This window comes from Entelurus aequoreus, linkage group LG27 (genome assembly GCF_033978785.1).
Source record: "Entelurus aequoreus isolate RoL-2023_Sb linkage group LG27, RoL_Eaeq_v1.1, whole genome shotgun sequence".
Taxonomy (NCBI): Eukaryota; Metazoa; Chordata; class Actinopteri; order Syngnathiformes; family Syngnathidae; genus Entelurus; species Entelurus aequoreus.
The window spans coordinates 218,010-238,543 of NC_084757.1; the positions used below are offsets into that span (position 1 = coordinate 218,010).

General features: G+C 38.3%; 1 protein-coding gene across 4 annotated transcripts in view; it reads right to left on the bottom strand.

Annotated features, from left to right (window-relative positions):
• The window catches only part of LOC133644812 (tyrosine-protein kinase RYK-like), a 133,470-nt gene that overhangs the window by 33,979 nt on the left and 78,957 nt on the right, over nucleotides 1-20,534 (bottom strand). For all 4 annotated transcript variants that reach the window (XM_062039559.1, XM_062039560.1, XM_062039562.1 and 1 more), the window contains exons 11-12: nucleotides 17,828-17,897; nucleotides 5,350-5,482 (exon numbers count right to left, since the gene is read on the bottom strand). In XM_062039559.1, the coding sequence (XP_061895543.1) occupies nucleotides 5,350-5,482; nucleotides 17,828-17,897 (203 nt within the window). The remainder of the gene's footprint in view (nucleotides 1-5,349; nucleotides 5,483-17,827; nucleotides 17,898-20,534) is intronic.

The following is a 20,534-nucleotide window of genomic DNA, read 5'->3' on the forward strand; positions in this document are numbered from 1 at the left end:
GAGCCGGTTTGGAGAAGGACGGCAAGCTCCGTCTTGCGATTTGCTACTTTAGTAAGATTGATGGACTGGATCTGTGCACCGTGTCTCTGCCAAGGAAGCCTCCCCCAGGTCAAGGCGCACAAAAGCCTGATTGTCTTGATGTAGCCAGTCCTAATCTCCGCCCTGAGCACCTGCTGCACGACTACATCACCTCTGAAAACACATGGAACCGCAAACACACCAGCCTTTCTATTCTGGACTGACACATCTGACAGGCTGAAGGATTGATTTGCACTCTTGTGTAAACGCATTTCCCGAGTCGCTGGCCGCTACAACGCCTGCTCCTCCACCTTGCTGGCCAGGAATAAGCATTTTAATAACTGCTCCTCATCCGCAAAAGTCATAAATTACTGAATCACAATGCAGTCTTTATTCCAACAATTCTCTGAATAGCCGTTAAAATGGAGACAAATAGCAGAAAGTCAACTGAAGCTGAGGCTAAACTCTTTCACACTGCACTCCCAAACCAACTGCGAAAGAAATGCTTAGAAGGTACCAAGCTATGAGGATGCAGATATATCCACAGATGTGAGCATTCTTGGAGAAAATGTGCTGCAACACAACTCCCAAATGAAAATACTAAATTTCCTGCAATTGGGTGCATTTCTACACTTTATTTGACCTTTAGATGTATTCTCATCTACCAACCTGTCTCTTTCACACGTACATGTCCCATATTTTTTGTTTTTGTTTTTAGTAGATCATTTACTAACTTTATTATCATTGAAAATGTCAAGTAAGATTATACAACAACTTTAAACCTGTAGCCACGCCCCCTCAGGTGATATACTTCTGGTGTTGTGACCCCTGTTTACAATCTGTAAGGTCAGAAATATACCTTCTAATAAATACTCTAGAATTGCAACTGCTTTGGAACTAACAATGTCCGGATTGTCATCATCCACCGTATTTTTCGGACTATAAGGCGCACTTAAAAATCCTTTAATTTTGTGTGTGTGTGTGGGGCGGGGGGTGTTTGTGTTACGAACAAGACATCATGGCGGAGCCGAAGCAGAGTTTCTTAACATGGAGATATTCTCACTACTTTCCTTTTGTCGAGCACAAAGAAAAGAACATTTTAGTTAAATGCAAGTTATGTCTTGGATCAAAGATCCTATCTACTGCCCAAAACAGCAATTCAAATCTGCTGAGACAGCTACAAAAGCAACATGCTTCGACGTAGCTAGTAAAGAGAGACACAGACTTCGATACCACTTCACCTCCACCACCACCTAAGGATTTTAACGGAGGGACTGCTAGCCAGGACAACATTGAAAGAGCCATTGCAGCATATGTGCTAGAAGACATGCAGGCTATTTCTACAGTGGGGTCACCCGCTTTCAGGCAGCTAGTTAGCATGATAGCGGGCGTCAAACGGCAAATGGCACGAAAACATTTTCCAAGTACCTGGACACAGTGGACAGTGATCACATAAACATGGAAATCAAGCTAAAGAAGACACTCCAAACTCTGCCTCTGCTCATCATTCAGCACTGAAGGTACACACACTCTGTCAATTATCTTATATGCTCTTTCATTCTAGACTTCTAGAGTGTTTGATTATCACATCAGTCTAAATGTATAGACTATAAAGTTCACAAACATAAAGAGGGATCCTAGTGGGCCAGGCCAATCTTTCCTTTTCTCTAAACTAAAACTGGGGAAATGCGTAGAGTGTTCTGGGCTTCTGTACAGTGTTGATCTCCTGAAGACATGATTTTATTTCACAATTCCTTGAGAGAAAAAAAGGCCTGGTTAGGCGTGTGTATAGCAGTATGTGTGCGGTATATAGTGGCATGTTTGCCTTCCTTGGGTGAAGCCAGGTATACAGCTGTGTTGTGACATGTTATGTTATGTTGTAGCTATTTAAAATAGTTGTGTCAATTTGTTCTGGCCCAAAATAAATTGGCCCTTTGAAACATATCTTTGTCTTTGTGTGTTGTATGTAGACCACATGGCTTAGCAGAGTTCAGTGATGCAAATGCATGTCGAGTTGATCAACACATTGTACTATTCTCCAGTGCAATAAAAGTACTGAAATGAAGGCTAAAAGAGCATTAATGGCAGCCTTAAAATTAAATAAAAATTAAAAGAACTAACTAAATAGTTACTTTTCACAGTAACGCATTACTTTTTGGTGTAAGTAACTCAGTTACTTTTGAAATAAAGTAACTAGTAACTGTAGCTAGTTACTGGTCTTCAGTAACTAACCCAACACTGCTGATCAGTGATCACTTCCTGCGTTGCTTGGTTACCAGCGAGCGAGAGCCTTTGTTCATGCAACCAACCTTGCTTTGCGACTTCCGCTTTGTTCCGACGAAAAATTTAAAAATTATTATGCGACATTTTATCACACGCATTTTTTATTGAAATTGATGACTAGCCCTAGGGGAAACTGGGTAACACACGGCACACTGACAAAGCTTAAAGGCCTACTGAAATGAATTTTTTTTATTTAAACGGGGATAGCAGATCCATTCTATGTGTCATACTTGATCATTTTGCGATATTGCCATATTTTTGCTGAAAGGATTTAGTATAGAACAACGTCGATAAAGTTCGCAACTTTTGGTCTCTGATAAAAAAAAACCTTGCCCCTGCCGGAAGTAGCGTGACGTCACAGGTTGTTCACTCCCTCATATTTTCCTATTGTTTTCAACGCAGCTAGAGCTATTCGGACCGTGAAAGTGACGATTACCCCATTAATTTGAGCAAGGATGAAAGATTCGTGGATGAGGAACGTTAGAGTGACGGACTAGAATGCAGTGAAATACATATTTTTTTTCGCTCTGACCGTAACTTAGGTACAAGCTGGCTCATTGGATTCCACACTCTCTCCTTTTTCTATTGTGGATCACGGATTTGTATTTTAAACCACCTCGGATACTATATCCTCTTGAAAATGAGAGTCGAGAACGCGAAATGGACATTACAGTGCCTTTTATCTCCACGACAATACATAGACGAAGCTCTTTAGCATCTTTAGCATGAGCTAACGTGATAGCATCTGTCTCAAATGCAGATAGAAACAAAATAAATAAATCCCTGACTGGAAGGATAGACAGAAGATCGACAATACTATTAAACCATGTACATGTAACTACACGGTTAATAGATCTCAGCCTGGCAAAGCTTAACAATGCTGTTGCTAACGACGCTAAGGCTAACTTAGCAACCGGAGCTCACAGAGCTATGATAAAAACATTAGCGCTCCACCTACGCCAGCCAGCCCTCATCTGCTTTGCTCAGCAACACCCGTGCTCACCTGCGTTCCAGCGATTGACGGCGCGACGAAGGACTTCACCAGATCATCCGTGCGGTGGGTCTGCTAGCATCGGCTAGGCGTCTGCTAGCATCGGCTAGGCGTCTGCTAGCATCGGCTAGGCGTCTGCTATCCGAGTAAGTGGTCCTTGTGTTGCTACAGCCACCTACAACGTTCTTCTTTGCAGCCTCCATTGTTCATTAAACACATTGCAAAAGATTCACCAACACAGATGTCCAGAATACTGTGGAATTATGAAATGAAAACAGAGCTTTTTTGTATTGTATTCAATGGGGAAGGCATACCTCTGTTCCTCGGGCTACGTCACGCGCATACGTCATCCTTCGAAGGCTTTTTCAACCGGAAGTGTGGCGGGAAATTTAAAATTGCACTTTATAAGTTAACCCGGCCGTATTGCAATGTTAAGATTTCATCATTGATATATAAACTATCAGACTGCGTGGTCGGTAGTAGTGGCTTTCAGTAGGCCTTTAACCTACTGTTACTATAACAAACTACAAGGTTAATATACCGTAATTTCCGGACTATAAGCTGCTACTTTTTCCCCTCGTTTTGGTCCCTGCGGCTTTTACAACGGTGCGTTTTTTTTTTTTACAGCTTACGGTAACCAGGGGCGCGCACTACCGGGAGCAAAACAAAGAGTAGGAGAGCGTCAGCGACAGTTTGCGCGAAGGAAGTGTTCATGCAAACACCCTCAATATGGAAAACAAACGGAGAAGTGAATATGATGCTGCTTTTAAGTAAAAGGCAATCGATCTGGCTGTCAAAGAAGGAAATAGAGCTGTTGCACGTACCCTTGACTTGGCTGACGACGCCATTTTGGACCTGTTCTTCTCCGACACAGACGAAGAGGATTTCGGTGGTTTTAGTACGCAGGAGGAAGATGATGACACAGTGATTAAAGACTGACTACCGGTAATACCGTTGTATTATTTGTACTCTGCATGAATGCTGTTCGCAGTGTCAAAGATGTGAAAGTTTGATTGAATGATTGAAAGATTGATTGTTAATAAATGGGACGCTTTGCGTTCCCAAACAGTCATCTCTGTCCCGACAATCCCCTCCGTGGTAGCAGGAACCCCTATATACTACGCTAATTACACATCAAAACGCCTGCGGCTTATAGTCGGGTGCGGCTTATATATGGAGCAATCTGTATTTTCCCCTAAATTTAGCTGGTGCGGCTTATAAGCAGGTGCGGCTTATAGTCCGGAAATTAAGGTCGGTTGCTTCTCTTTCTTCCCCTCCATTTTTCTGCATTCTTTTGTATCTCTAGTTATCATTACGTATATGCATTGTTGCATTTGAACAACTGTATTGTTGATAATAGAGGTAAATTATTGGTATTGTTCATTATCAATAGCGTTATTAATTAATTTTTTTTTTTTTTTAGATTTTATTTGTAAAAAGCACTTTGCATTGAGTAAACAACCTCAAAGTGCTACAGTGTATTAAAAAAAATTAAAATAAAAAGATTTTCAAAATAAAAATAAAAACTAGTATGCATATATCTAAAAAAAGACTTTTTTAAAAAAAAGTAGGGTTTTTAAGCCTTTTTTAAAAGCATCCAGTCTGTGGTGCCCTCAGGGGGTCAGGGAGAGCGTTCCACAGACTGGAGAAAGCCCGGTCTCCCATTGTTCGCAGCTTTGTCCTTTTTCTATTGGTATTTGTAGTGCTCCATTAGTAGTGCTCATTGTCATTTCTTTATTATTATTATTTATTTCGCTAACTGCTTCTTTGCTATCACTTTTACCATCATTTTGTACATAAAGTATTAGCTGATGTTGCTCTATTGTTGTTGTTGTTATTGTTGTGTTTGCTGTTGTTTTTGTCTCTCTGTCTTATCTCCCTCTTTACCACACAAGAAATTGATGACTTGTCTATTGCGATATATTTGATATAGTTTTATGGCCCAGCTCTAATGAACAATTACCAACAATTTTTAGGCGGCGAGGCCTCAATTATTCATTGCTCGCGGTGGCTTTGTGTTTGAGGGCCACATGATTGGACCGCACCAAGAGCCTCACCTGCGGGTTGTTGGCTTCAGCCAGCTTGCACTGGCGCAGGAACAGCTTCAGGTTCCCCCAGGCCATGAAAGGCAGCAGCACCATGGGCTTCTCGCCGTCCTCCGTGCACACGTGACTGACAGGCAGCAAGTTTCTGAAATGGGGGCGAAGAGCGCGGGAACAATTTAGGGCAAACGCAGAAATGTTGCAAACACTTCATCGGCACAATGGAACTCCTTTAGACAAAAGACAATAATGCCAGGCTTTAACTGAGGTGTGCAGATCTGGACGTCAAAGGTGAAGTTGGCAGGGATTCATTCCAAAACACTTTAACAGCGGAAGAGGAAATCTCAGACCTCACGGAGAGGAAAGGTGTCGGCTATGACTTTTGTTTTTCCGCCACAAGTTAATCTAATCCAAACTTGTTGATGAGGCAGAAAGAAGGCACCTGGAAATTTTACAGCATCGTATTTGGCTTTTAATTCTCTGACATTTAGTGTCTACGGACTTGTTTCAACAGCTTGTTAAAAAGCATTGGTTTGGGGCCAAAGAGTTACTAAAGAGCTGGGGTGTTGTCATGGATAGGGTTGGGTATCGTTTGAATTCGAACGATTCTGATTCCGATTCTTTGTTTCGATTCCGATTCCTGACGATTCTCGATTCCGATTCTTTTAAGAGGCAGGGTCAAAAAAAAGTTTAGGATATTTTAAATGAGCTAGCTAACCTACAGTCTTTCTGAATGAAATAGTCTGACATTCGCCATCAATTTTAATTCTATTAACTTTTTATGAACTTTACTATAAATTCCTCACAGGGCTGTTTTCAACTAGAATATAAATATCAAATCTATGAACTTGAATATAAATATTATAAATTATGAATACATTTTCCCAGGGGTACACTTTCCTCAAGAGAGCTTTATTTTTGAAAACCTCATGAAAACACATTTACACATAAGTGCATGATGCTGCAGGAAACCTCATGAAAACACATTTACACATAAGTGTATGATGCTGCAGGAAACCTCATGAAAACACATTTACACATAAGTGTATGATGCTGCAGGAAACCTCATGAAAACACATTTACACACACAAGTGTATGATGCTGCAGGTACTTAAAAATGTTACCGTGCTCCCACTGATGGGCTAACCTGGTGCAGAAAAGCAAATAAACAATAAGAAACAACTTGCAAAACCCAGTCCAGATTAGCAGCAGGTACAGTATAAAATCAGAGACGGTTCTTGTTTAGGAAAATGACCATATCCGCCTTCTCAGGCAGGATGCGTGAGCGTTCTGGACAGATAGTGTCTCCTGCTGTGGAAAATACACGTTCGCTGGGTGTGGAAGAAGCTTGAACGCATAAATAGGAGAAAGCTAGATCTGACAGCAAAGGATCAGTCTTTTGTTGGTTCCACCGGACCACCACCATGCAGCAGGGTCGTCAGACATAAGTATCGGTGGAACGTCCTGGTACATCTGCAGCTCTCTCTCCACTCGTTTCTTGATGGACATGGAGCTCTGTTATTTCGCGGTTATTTCAATTTTTTTTGTAAAGTGAACCCACACTTTCGACCGCCGACGCCCGCTATCCATGCTTGAGCTTGACTGACTCGCTCGGCTATGCTAACACTTCCGGGGGTGGGCGCTTCTTCGTTGGTTTTCAGCGGCTTCTTCTTCCGGTTCGGCGGACATATTTTTTTCCGGTCGGCGGACTAAATTGGCGTGACAGCATCGAAAATAGGAATCGAAATTTAAACTTTTGAACGATTCCGGGAGAATCGGAAAGTTAGTCCCGGTTCCAATCGATACCCAACCCTAGTCATGGATCCTTCAGCAGGTCAAGTTCATCTCCCTCGTGAGAATAGAGGGACACGTTCCTGTCTATATATAATACAAACCGATCAACCATCTACACTGCAAAAAGTGAAATCTAAGTAAGATGAAATATCTCAAATAAGGGTGATATTTGCTTATTTTTTGTCTGATAAGATAATTCTTCTCACTAAGCAGATTTTATGTTAGAGTGTTTTACTTGTTTTAAGGGTTTTGGTCCTAAATGATCTCAGTAAGATATTACAGCTTGTTGCTGAGATGTTATGACCTATATTGAGTAAAACATGCATGAAACAAGAATATCAACTGTTGCAAAGCATCAACACTCACAAGTATAAAACTGCTTTTTCAAAGTAAGAATTTCTTATTTCAAGCATGAAATAAAAAATCCTGACTTTGACACAATTGTGTCTCATAATTAAAACAGATGACAGCCAAAATGGACTTTGCTGTTTTATTTTCAATGAAACAATAGAAAGTACGTACTCATATAGTAGTACAGTTGGCACAGTACAGTAAACTGACAGTTAATATTTAAACATTTAACATGTGACATTTCAAATTATTTTGAACAGAAATAGTTCATGCACATTCAGATAAATTCTTCAAAATTATAATTAAAAAAAATTTGGTCGGGGGCCGAGCTGTAAAAAAAATAAATATATATATTAGGGCTGCAACAACTAATCGATTAAATCGATTATAAAAATAGTTGCAGATTAATTTAGTCATCAATTCGTTGGATCTATGCTATGCGCATAGGCTTTTTAAAAAAAAAACTTTATTTATAAACTGCAACATGTACAAACAGCTGAGAAACAATAATCAAAATAAGTATGGTGCCAGTATGCTGTTTTTTTTCAATAAAATACCGGAAAGGATAGAAATGTAGTTTGTCTCTTTTATCCGATTATTAATCGATTAATCGAAGTAATAATCGACAGATTAATCGATTATCAAATTAATCGTTAGTTGCAGCCCTAATATATATATATATATATATATATATATATATATATATATATATATATATATATATATATATATATATATTCCTTGTGCACTAATTGACTGAAAGAGCATGCACTTGGCGCGATGATGTCATGTTATCGATGGGAAAATGCAAGAAATGTAATGCAGAGCGCTACTTAATTTAAGAATATTTTTCAACATATTGAGAAAAAAGGTCTCATATTTGTTTTTTCTATCAAGAAAAGTGCACTTGTTATTAGTGAGAATATACTTATGTTAAGGTATTTTTGGGTTCATTGAGGTTAGCTAATTTTACTTGTTTTGGAAAGTCTTGACAAGCTGAATTTTCTTGCTCTATTGGCAGATAATTTTGCTTAGTTCAAATAAAATGCCCCTAATTTTTGTATTTTTTTCCCTTGTTTTTGAACACTGACTTTTTGCAGTGTATATAATACAAACAGATCAACCATCTACTTCTTCAAGCTAGTTTAAACCAGGGGTGCCCATCACGTCGATGGCCAGCTAGCGGTGGACCGCGGAGGGTGTGTCAGTCGATCGCCAGCCAGGCATAAAAAAAATAGACCTAAAAATCAGCCATCGACAATCTTCACCAAGACGTCACTTTCGTCACTTGATTGACATTCACTGCAAAAAGTCAGTGTTCAAAAACAAGAAAAAAAAAAATACAAAAATGAGGGGTATTTTATTTGAACTAAGCAGAATTATCTGCCAATAGAACAAGAAAATTCGGCTTGTCAAGACTTTTCAAAACAAGTAAAATGAGCTAACCTCAATGAACCCAAAAATACCTTTAAAAAAGTATATTCTCACTAATAACAAGTGCACTTTTCTTGGTAGAAAAAAAAAAGAGACTTTTTTGCTTAATATGTTGAAAAATATTCTTAAATTAAGTACCGTATTTTTCGGACTATAAATCGCAGTTTTTTTCATAGTTTGGCCGCCGGGTGTACGACTTATACTCTGGAGCGATTTATGTGTGAAATTATTAACACATTACCGTAAAATATCAAATAATATTATTTATCTCATTCACGTAAGAGACTAGGCGTATATCAGCAATCGTCACACACACACACGTCAACCAATAAAAATTCGGCGGGGCGGGTAATGGCAGAAGTGCATTGTGAAAAAAAAGATGCTACCTGCTACTACTTTCGTACCTATGAAAATTGATCATTTCAACATTGGCGGTAACTTATAAAAACAGAGATTAGCGATTAGGAGTGACAGATTGTTTGGTAAACGTATAGCATGTTCTATATGTTATAGTTATTTGAATGACTCTTACCATAACATGTTACGTTAACATACCAGGCACGTTCTCAGTTGGTTATTTATGCCTCATATAACGTACACTTATTCAGCCTGTTGTTCACTATTCTTTATTTATTTGAAATTGCCTTTCAAATGTCTATTCTTGGTGTTGGCTTTTATCAAATAAATTTCCCTAAAAAATGCGACTTATACTCCATATGTTTTTTTCCTTCTTTATTATGCATTTTCGGCCGGTGCGGATTATACTACGGAGCGATTTATAATCCGAAAAATACGGTAAATGCTAGTGCCATTATCTTAACATAATATGCGCTCTGCATCATGATTGAAATTATTACTTTAAAAAAGTAGTTTTATTCTTGTGAGTGTTAATGACACAGCTTTACAACAGTTGATATTCTAGTTTCAAGCATGTTTTACTCAAAATAGGTCATCAAATCTCAGCAACAAGCTGTAATATCTAACTGAGATAATTAAGGACCACTTAAAACAAGTAAAACACTCTAGCATAAAATCTTCTTAGAGAGAAGAATGATCTTATCAGACAGAAAATAAGCAAATATCGCCCTTATTTGAGATATTCAATCTTACTTAGATTTCAGTTTTTGCAGTGTTCACGGCACCCGAGGGTCTTGTGAGGACGCTGGCTGCTGCCAGATCAGTGTGAAGGAAAAAACACTGTCAGGAAGGCGAGAAATAGACTCTGGCTCCGTACATGCCATCAAAAGCCTAAACACCGACCACACAGTTTAGGTCTTCACAATAAAATTGCTGCTCCATCCTGCCTGCGCTAACACAATAAGAGTCTCAGAAAGCTGGCAAGCTACGGATCAACTCGACTTGTTCGTTCGCAAAGTAGCTCACCTGCTGAAAACGTGTGGGCACCCCTGGTTTAAAGTTGTTTTTTAAACAACAGTGTAGGGCTGCAGCTATCGACTATTTCAATAATCGCGTAATATTAGGGGTGTAACGGTACATGTACACTACCGTTCAAAAGTTTGGGGTCACCCAAACAAATTTGTGGAATAGCCTTCATTTCTAAGAACAAGAATAGACTGTCGAGTTTCGGATGAAAGTTCTCTTTTTCTGGCCATTTTGAGCGTTTAATTGAGCCCACAAATGTGATGCTCCAGAAACTCAATCTGCTCAAAGGAAGGTCAGTTTTGTAGCTTCTGTAACGAGCTAAACTGTTTTCAGATGTGTGAACATGATTGCACAAGGGTTTTCTAATCATCAATTAGCCTTCTGAGCCAATGAGCAAACACATTGTACCATTAGAACACTGGAGTGATAGTTGCTGGAAATGGGCCTCTTTACACCTATGTAGATATTGCACCAAAAACCAGACATTTGCAGCTAGAATAGTCATTTACCACATTAGCAATGTATAGAGTGTATTTCTTTCAAGTTAAGACTAGTTTAAAGTTATCTTCATTGAAAAGTAGAGTGCTTTTCCTTCAAAAATAAGGACATTTCAATGTGACCTCAAACTTTTGAACGGTAGTGTATATTAGAAAATTGGGTAAATCATGATTATCCTAATGATAACCAATAAAAGCTTGAAATGTTTCACTTTGCATGTAATGAGGTCGTGTCACATATTACTTGCACTTTTGAAGTTGCATTGCTGAAATGCATGGACTTTACATTATATTCTAATTGTTTGTGTTTCATGTATTACTTACAGTTAGGGTTGCAAAATTCAGGGAATATTCAAAGTTGGAAACTTTCCATGGGAATTAACGGGAATATATTGGAATTAATGGGAATAAACATTGAATGCAACATGCTAGATCTTGCAGCATGATTATTAGCTAAAACAACCTGATTTAATGCAAATTCAGTAGAATTTCAACCCTGCACTGTGCATTCCTCCATCACATGCCCAGATAATTCCCAGCGTGCTACACACTACAGCAGGGCTATTGAGGCCAGACTAGTATTTGAGCCCAAGGACTTCATCCAGTCAGGTAAGTGTTGATGATATTACTGGGGTAAATATATTTGATCTATGGTATTTAAGTTGAATAGGAGGTGTAATTGCTTGTTACTGTATGACTGTAGACTACTCCAGCAGACTTCCACTCAAGCTAGCTAGCTGTTCCTGTACTTGTTCAATGATTTTGAGGCCAATATCTCCAGCTAGCTAGGTTTATGTACCACCACAGTCTCATAACGAACCGAAAATATTTATCCGTTAGCCGTGATGCTAATTTTCTCTTTGTTAAATCCCATTAATTTATGCTAACAACGATAGCGATCCGCATTGACCTTTTTTGTGATCTGTAAAGTTCAAATAGCAAATTTTCATTTCATTTTTATTTATCTCCTTCATTGATGTGCATCTTTGATCGATAGACTATTGTACCTCAATTATTAAATTATACATTTACACACCAATGCCTGAGAAGGAGCAGGATGAAGAAACATCTTATATTTTCATGCCCCCTTCGACATAATACGTAGTCCTACTTAATGATATCATATAAACCAACAATTACATCCAAATATAACAAAAACACACAAAAAAACACAAAAAAACCCCACAACAAGTGCAAAACTTCATGAAGTACAAACGGAACAAAAAAAACAAAAGAAGTAATATACACCTCACGGGATGATACAAAACAATTATAAAACCAGGCAAAAAAATAAGTAAAATAATAAATATAAAGCAAAATGTAAACACTTATGGCTGTCCATATGATCTTATTGTTCTGTCCTTGTATATTTTTTTCAATTGGAATATATTTTTACAATCTTTTATCTCGTTATAAAGAGAATTCCATAGTTTAACCCCCACCACTGATATACACATTTGTTTTAAAATTGTCCTTGAATACTGATGTTGGAAATGACCTTTTCTCCTATGCTCTTCATTCTCAGAAGTGATGACAAACATTTTTTGTAAATTTGCTGGTGTAGTTTCCTCTGCCTTCTGTTCTGCTAGTCATTCTGTTGTCATACAAGAATGTAGCTTATAGTATGATTTAGCATGCTGATTGACTGTTCATTTATTCATCTAGCCTATTTCTATTCATTTGTCCATCAGTGAAATATATTTAAAGACTACTCCAATTGTTTAGCTGACTATTTATATCTGTGTGTGGCATTGCATTAGTGTTTTACAAGCTTCTCAAACTTATTCTACAGAATAAGATGGACGGTGTCCAACTTTGAATAATCCAAAAATGGTCAAAATTTCCAAACTTCCCAAGCTTAACTTCCGGTGGTAAATTTCCACCCCTTTACAACTAGGTTTGGGTATCGAGTATCGAGTGGAACCGGGACTAACTTTCCGATTCTCCCGGAATCGTTCAAAAGTTTAAATTTCGATTCCTAGTTTCGATACCCAGTCCGCCGACCAGAAAAAAAGAATAAGTCCGCCGACCGGAAGAAGAAGCCGCTGAACACCAACGAAAAAGCGCCCACCGCCGGAAGTGTTAGCATAGCCGAGCCTATGTAGCCGAGCAAGTCAGTCAAGCATGGATAGCGGGCGTCGGCGGTCGAAAGTGTGGCTTTATTTTACTAAAAAAAAAAAAAAATATCGGCAAAATGTAACACGTGCGACAGGACTGTTTCGCGCTTAGGAGGGTGCACGTCGAACATGATGAAGCACCTCCGAGTTCATGGAGTACAAATAAATGCGTGTCCCATCTTCGACGCGCTGCGCCGACCGTCCTCCTCTGGCTCCGACGCCCAGCCTGGCACCTCGGTGACTGCACTGCAGTCCGAATCCGGTAAGTAAAACAATATATATGCAATAAATAATGTGTTTTGCGCCAACGTTGAGGCAGCTAACAAATTAGCCCGCATATTTTTTCATAGACAATTTACAACCTGCTAGCCAGGCTCTGCCATGTGCTCTTTCCTGCAGCATCATACACTTATGTGTAAAGGTGTTTTCATGAGGTTTCCTGCAGCATCATACACTTATGTGTAAATGTGTTTTCATGAGGTTTCCTGCAGCATCATACACTTATGTGTAAAGGTGTTTTCATGAGGTTTCCTGCAGCATCATACACTTATGTGTAAATGTGTTTTCATGAGGTTTCCTGCAGCATCATACACTTATGTGTAAATGTGTTTTCATGAGGTTTCCTGCAGCATCATACACTTATGTGTAAAGGTGTTTTCATGAGGTTTCCTGCAGCATCATACTTATGTGTAAATGTGTTTTCATGAGGTTTCCTGCAGCATCATACACTTATGTGTAAATGTGTTTTCATGAGGTTTTCAAAAATAAAGCTCTTTTGAGGAAAGTGTACCCCTGGGATAATGTATTCATAATTTATAATATTTATATTCAAGTTCATAGATTTGATATTTATATTCTAGTTGAAAACAGCCCTGTGAGGAATTTATAGTAAAGTTCATAAAAAGTTAATAGAATTAAAATTGATGGAGAATGTCAGACTATTTCATTCAGAAAGACTGTAGGTTAGCTAGCTCATTTAAAATATCCTAAACTTTTTTTTGACCCTGCTTCTTAAAAGAATCGGAATCGAGAATCGCCAGGAATCGGAATCGGAATCGTTCGAATTCAAACGATACCCAACCCTATTTACAACCCTACTTACAGTACATTAAAAAATAAGTGGAAAAAGTAAAAAAAAAGAAAATTGTGTAGCCAGATGAACATGGAGCAGGTAATAGATAATAAATAAAGAACCAAACTAAAGAAAAAGAGTGACAAAGTATTGAACAATCGGACACATGCACATTTAAAAAGTATTCATTGGAGGAGTGGTGTTTGACATACAACTAGTTAAAGGCCTACTGAAATGATTTTTTTTTATTTAAACGGGAATAGCAGATCCATTCTATGTGTCATACTTGATCATTTCGCGATATTGCCATATTTTTGCTGAAAGGATTTAGTAGAGAAAATCGACGATAAAGTTCGCAACTTTTGCTCGCTGATAAAAAAAACCGTGACGTCACAAGCGGTAGTGCTGCTCACAATTCCCCGTTGTTTACAATGGAGCGAGAAATATTAGGAGCGAGAAAGTGACGATTACCCCATTAATTTGAGCAAGGATGAAAGATTCGTGGATGAGGAACGTTAGAGTGACGGACTAGAATGCAGTTCAAGAGATATCTTTTTTCGTTCTGACCGTAACTTAGGTACAAGCTGGCTCATTGGAATCCACACTCTCTCCTTTTTCTATTGTGGATCACGGATTTGTATTTTAAACCACCTCGGATACTATATCCTCTTGAAAATGAGAGTCGAGAAGGCGAAATGGACATTCACAGTGACTTTTATCTCCACGACAATACATCGACGAAGCTCTTTAGCATGAGCTAACGTGATAGCATCTGTCTCAAATGCAGATAGAAACAAAATAAATAAATCCCTGACTGGAAGGATAGACAGAAGATCAACAATACTACTATCAGGAGACACCGAACCAAACACTGGACATGTAAATACACGGTTAATGTGTATTCGACGCCTGTCGAAGCCTAGCAATGCTGTTGCTAACGACGATAACTTAACAACGGGACCTCGTCAGAGCTATGATAAAAACATTAGCGCTCCACCTACGCCAGCCAGCCCTCATCTGCTCATCAACACCCGTGCTCACATGCGTTCCAGCGATCGACGATGCGGTCGGCGGCCCGGAGACGTAGGAAGTCAAGGTGAGTTCGCCGCTAGCGCGTCTGCTATCCAACAAAGTCCTCCTTGTTGTGTTGCTACAGCCAGCCGCTAATACGCCGATCCCACCTACAACGTTCTTCTTTGCAGCCTCCATTGTTCATTAAACAAATTGCAAAAGATTCACCAACACAGATGTCCAGAATACTGTGGAATTTTGTAGAAGAAAACAGAGCTCTGTGTATTGTGTCCAAAAGGGTCCAAACACTTCCGTGGACCTCGCGACGTCACGCGCATACGTCATCCTCCAAAGGCGTTTTGAACCGGAAGTTCCCCGGGAAATTTAAAATGTCACTTTATAAGTTAACCCGGCCGTATTGGCATGTGTTGCAATGTTAAGATTTCATCATTGATATATAAACTATCAGACTGCGTGGTCGCTAGTAGTGGCTTTCAGTAGGCCTTTAACTAACGTGTGCTCACAAGTATTTGAATAAAACATTGGCTTTGCAAGATAAAGATATAAGATGTTAGCCACCTAAATAGACTTGTTGCTGCTCTTCAATATGCATGATGATGTTGTATCATGATGTAATGATATAGTGAAGTGTCAGCTCTGTGTGACATACATTTCACCACTATCTTTTTCCCTTTTAAATGATCGCTAAACTTCTCTCTCATCTTCTCTGGGCCCTTTGCTCTCTTTCACCTTGTTTTGCCCAACTTGCCTCACCAAAAAGCACACTGCTCTTGTGTGCTCTGGAGCAATACAATGTCAGAGTATTTCATGCAACAAAACACAAATCTAATGTCATGGGTTTTTTTGTTTTTCATTTTTTGGCAGCTTCTCTAGGGCAGTGTTTCTCAACCTTTTTTGAGCAAAGGCACATTTTTTTGCGTTGAAAAAATCCAGAGGCACACCACAAGCAGAAATCATTAAGAAATTAAACTCATTTGACAGTAAAAAGCCGTTGTCGCAATTGTTGGATATTAATTCAAACCATAACCAAGCATGCATCACTATAGCTCTTGTCTCAAAGTAGGTGTAATGTCATGACCTGTCACATCACCCCCTGATTTATTTGGAGTTTTTGCTGTTTTCCTGTGTGTAGTGTTTCAGTTCTTGTCTTACACTCCTATTTTGGTGGCCTTTTCTCTTTTTTTGGTATTTTCCTGTAGCAGTTTCATGTCTTCCTTTGAGCGATACTCCCCGCATCTACTTTGTTTTAGCAATCAAGAATATTTCAGTTGTTTTTATCCTTCTTTGTGGGGACATTGTTGATTGTCATGTCATGTTCGGTTGTACATTGTGGACGCCATCTTTGCTCCACAGTAAGTCTTTGCTGTCGTCCAGCATTCTTTTTTTTTTTTACTTTGTAGCCAGTTCAGTTTTAGTTTCGTTCTGCATAGCTTCAATGCCTTTTCTTAGGGGCACTCACCTTTTGTTTATTTTTGGTTTAAGCATTAGACACCTTTTTACCTGCCTCCCGCAATTTCCGACATCTACAAAGCAATTAGCGACCGGCTGCCACCTAGTGATATGGAAGAGTATTACACGGTTACTCTGCCGAGCTCTAGACAGCACCGACACTCGACAACAACAGATAATTTGCAGACTATAATTACTGGGTTGCAAAAAATATTTTTAACCCAATTAGGTGAAATTAGATAATCTCCCAAGGCACACCAGGCTGTATCTCACGGCACACCTGTGTGTTTCAGGTGGCTGATAATGTTTGATGCCTTAAAGCTTAATGTTTTTCCCCCTCATGTTAACTGCAAGTAGAATGCAACATGTCCTCTTCTAAAAGAGTGAAGAAGTCCCAGACATGTGACGCCATGTTTTTTTACAATGGGAAGTTTATGTCTGAAAAAAAGGAGCGCTTGATTTGCCCACCTACACAGGTAATTTTTTTTTTTTTTAATGTTATCGAATTCATTGGTATGAGGTAATTTTTTCATGATAATGATCTGCTTGATATTTCTCGTGCACCCCTTGTTTTCAGCTTGAAATTTCACACTCTTATTTGGATTTGAATTCTCTGACATTTAGACATTTATTTGTAATTATTATTACTATTATTATTTTTCTCGTGCACTCCTAGTTTGCAGCTTGAAATGTTACAGTATCGTATTTAGATTTTAATTCACTGACATTTAGACGTTTATTGCTTATTTCTAGGGATGTCCGATAATGGCTTTTTGCCGATATTCCGATATTGTCCAACTCTTTAATTACCGATACCGATATCAAACCGATACCGGTATCAACCGATATATGCAGTCGTGGAATTAACACATTATTATGCCTAATTTGGACAACCAGGTATGGTGAAGATAAGGTACTTTTAAAAAAAATTAGTAAAATAAGATGAATAAATTAATAACATTTTCTTGAATAAAAAAGAAAGTACTACAATATAAAAACAGTTACATAGAAACTAGTAATGAATGAAAATTAGTAAAATTAACTGTTAAAGGTTAGTACTATTAGTGGACCAGCAGCACGCACAATCATGTGTGCTTACGGACTGTATCCCTTGCAGACTGTATTGATATATATTGATATATAATGTAGGAACCAGAATATTAATAACAGAAAGAAACAACCCTTTTGAAAGCGCCCATCAGAGTAAAATAAATGACTTTGTATTTTACTTTTCAAGGAAAATAGAAGCCCTTGTTTCCAAAATGGATATGCATTTACATTACATTTGATGTGTTTCCAAACTATTTGAAAAATGTAATTATGTTCTTGACGATTGCTTGTGACAGTTTTCTGCAGACACTCACCTGTGATGAAGACCGCGAAGCTTGCAACTTTCAGTCAACATCATGGTCACCTGGACCTCGGAAGCGTGATCTACGAGACACAAACGGGCTGATAAGTCAGCAATTAAGGGGCCAGCAACTCGAAAGTTCCAGGTTCGACACCCGCTTCTGCCATCCTTGCCATTGCGTCCCTGGGCAAGGCACTTGACTCACCCGCTCCCACACTGCTTTAAAAGTAGCTTCATGTGGATAATGGCTTTCACTGTGTAAAATCCTTTTTAGTCTCCAGAGAAAAAGCGCTATATAAATGTAATTCACAATACTTTTGACTTGAGGTTATTTGGAGCATGCATAGTTACAATGCGATACAGCACATATGTCCAGTTTCTCATTACAGCATGCTCGAAAAGAAGTAGGAAGAAGCCGAGCTTGTTTAATCTTAACCCTGTTTCTAACACAACAGTCAATTCATTGAAGTCATTAAGTCAATAAAAAAATGAGTAAGCAGATAATTATTAAAATATAAATAAACAAATAGAGTTTTCAGAAATAAATAGATAATATTTGGTTCACATAATGTGATAAATAGGATGTTCTCATTTCTAAATAAGGTTCAAGATGTTGATCAGGATTCTTTGTCTTTCTGCTTTAACACTTTGAGTTTGAACAGTTTCTTAAACTTTGTTTATTAATCCGTTCAATCATTTAATTCAACATATAGTACTGATAAAGGTCTTAAGTGTTGTACGTGCATACAAATTTTTTAAATTACTTTTTTTTTGGATTAAAAACAAAAAAAGAGTGAATGTTTTCCCAGTGTTTCCCACACATCCATTTATTTGTGGCGGCCCGCCACGAAAGAATTACGTCCGCCACAAATTTTAAAAAAAATAAATAAAAAATTTTATTTATTTTTTTTGTCCTGTCCAGCTTCTCAGGCAAATCATATAGTTGATGTAGATGCCCATATAGGCTGTTCAGATTTACTTTACAAAAGAGAAGTGTAGGATACTTCTCTTGTTGCCTTATTTGTATTTGACCACTACTGTTTTCTGTTTATTTGTTACTGACTGTGGCAGGACACCTCTGCCTCTGTTTCACTTTATGTTGCTGGTAAATAATATGGCTGTAGTAGTAGGCTAAAGTTAAATTATTTAGTATGCACTATTTAAAGGGGCAGAGCTTTAAGAGACATTTTAGCTTTTACATTTTATAAGATATATTTTTTGTAAGAACCACAATTAATAAATATATTTCAGTGAATAACTTATTGTTCAAATCTGTAGATAAATATGTACATAAAGTGTTGTAATTATATTGTAAAATGGATGGATGGATGGACGTTTAAAACAAAACCGTTATTAATTAGTAAGTATACATTTTTTTTAGCCTTTTTAGAGAAAATCATATCATTGTAGTAAATTATGCAAATTACTTGATGATGTCATGGTGACCAGGCCCATAGCCACACCCCCACCGCCACAGGTATCTTGGCAGTTTATGGGAAACACTGTTTCCATTATTTAACCTTTATTATTATTTCTCCATATTTCTACACAACAACTCAGATATAGCGAGCAGTGGAGGATATGCAGTGATTTTTATATTTCTCACTACCTTACCTTGTATATTTCTAAATGGGATTTCCACCCCAAAATTGTACTTATTTAACCCTTTCAGTGTCTACTCTGTCTATTTGTATTCTACTGTTATAGAATGGCATGATGTAGTTTTACTGAGATTCAAAGAGAGCCTGTTTTTATTAAACCATCTCTTCATTTCTTCTGTTATTTCTTTGTGTTCTCTCCTAAACAAAGCACAATAATACTAACTTTAAGTCCTTTGTAACTTTACAACTGTTTACGGTATATATAGGTTTAACAATTTTGGTCCCAGTGTTGATCCCTGGGGTATCAATTAGCATGTGATTTGAATGATTTATGTCAACAAATAACCAGTTGCACCTTATATCAAAGAGATGGAACAAAAAGTTGGTAATAAAAAAAAAAAAAACTTTTAATCGTCCATTTCCCTGAGTCCTTTCACCAGGTTCCTGCACATGAAGGAGTGTGTTTGACAGCCAAGAGCAGCTACAACGACTTGTACAGTGGAACCCGATTATGTCAACATCTGGGGCCGTACTTATCAAGCTTCTTAGAGTGCCATTTTACACTTAAGTCCTGAGAATTTGCGAAATTTAGTCCTACTCTCAAACTTAAGAATAAAAGCTTTTTATCAACGTTCTTAAGTCTAAGAATCACTCCTACTCTCCACGATATTTAAGAGACCTTCAGAGGTGTCTTAAGTGGTTAGGAGTTGCCAGCAGGGGATGCCACTGAGGCGAGAGAGACGTGCGCGAACATTCAGGGAGCGGAACGATGTTCTGGATTTGTTTGATGACGAGCAGCTGATCAAACGGTATCGTTTAGACAGAGCGGGTATTATTTTTGTCACAGATTTAATACTTTTCGATTCCATGTTGATTTCTGCATGTGTCTGCAGTGGGCTAGTATATATAGAGCCACCCACACCAGTTTCAAATTAGTTGCCTAATTAATGAATTGGAAAGAAAATGTTATGACAGTAGCGTATACACACATACCGTGAGGTGAGTGACGTCAGTGAGTGTGTGGGCGACAGAAGAGAGGGAGCGGTAGCGTGAGTGCCGGCGGGGACTAGTTTGTTTTGTTTTATTTTGTAGTTTATTGTCAAAATATACACTCCCATT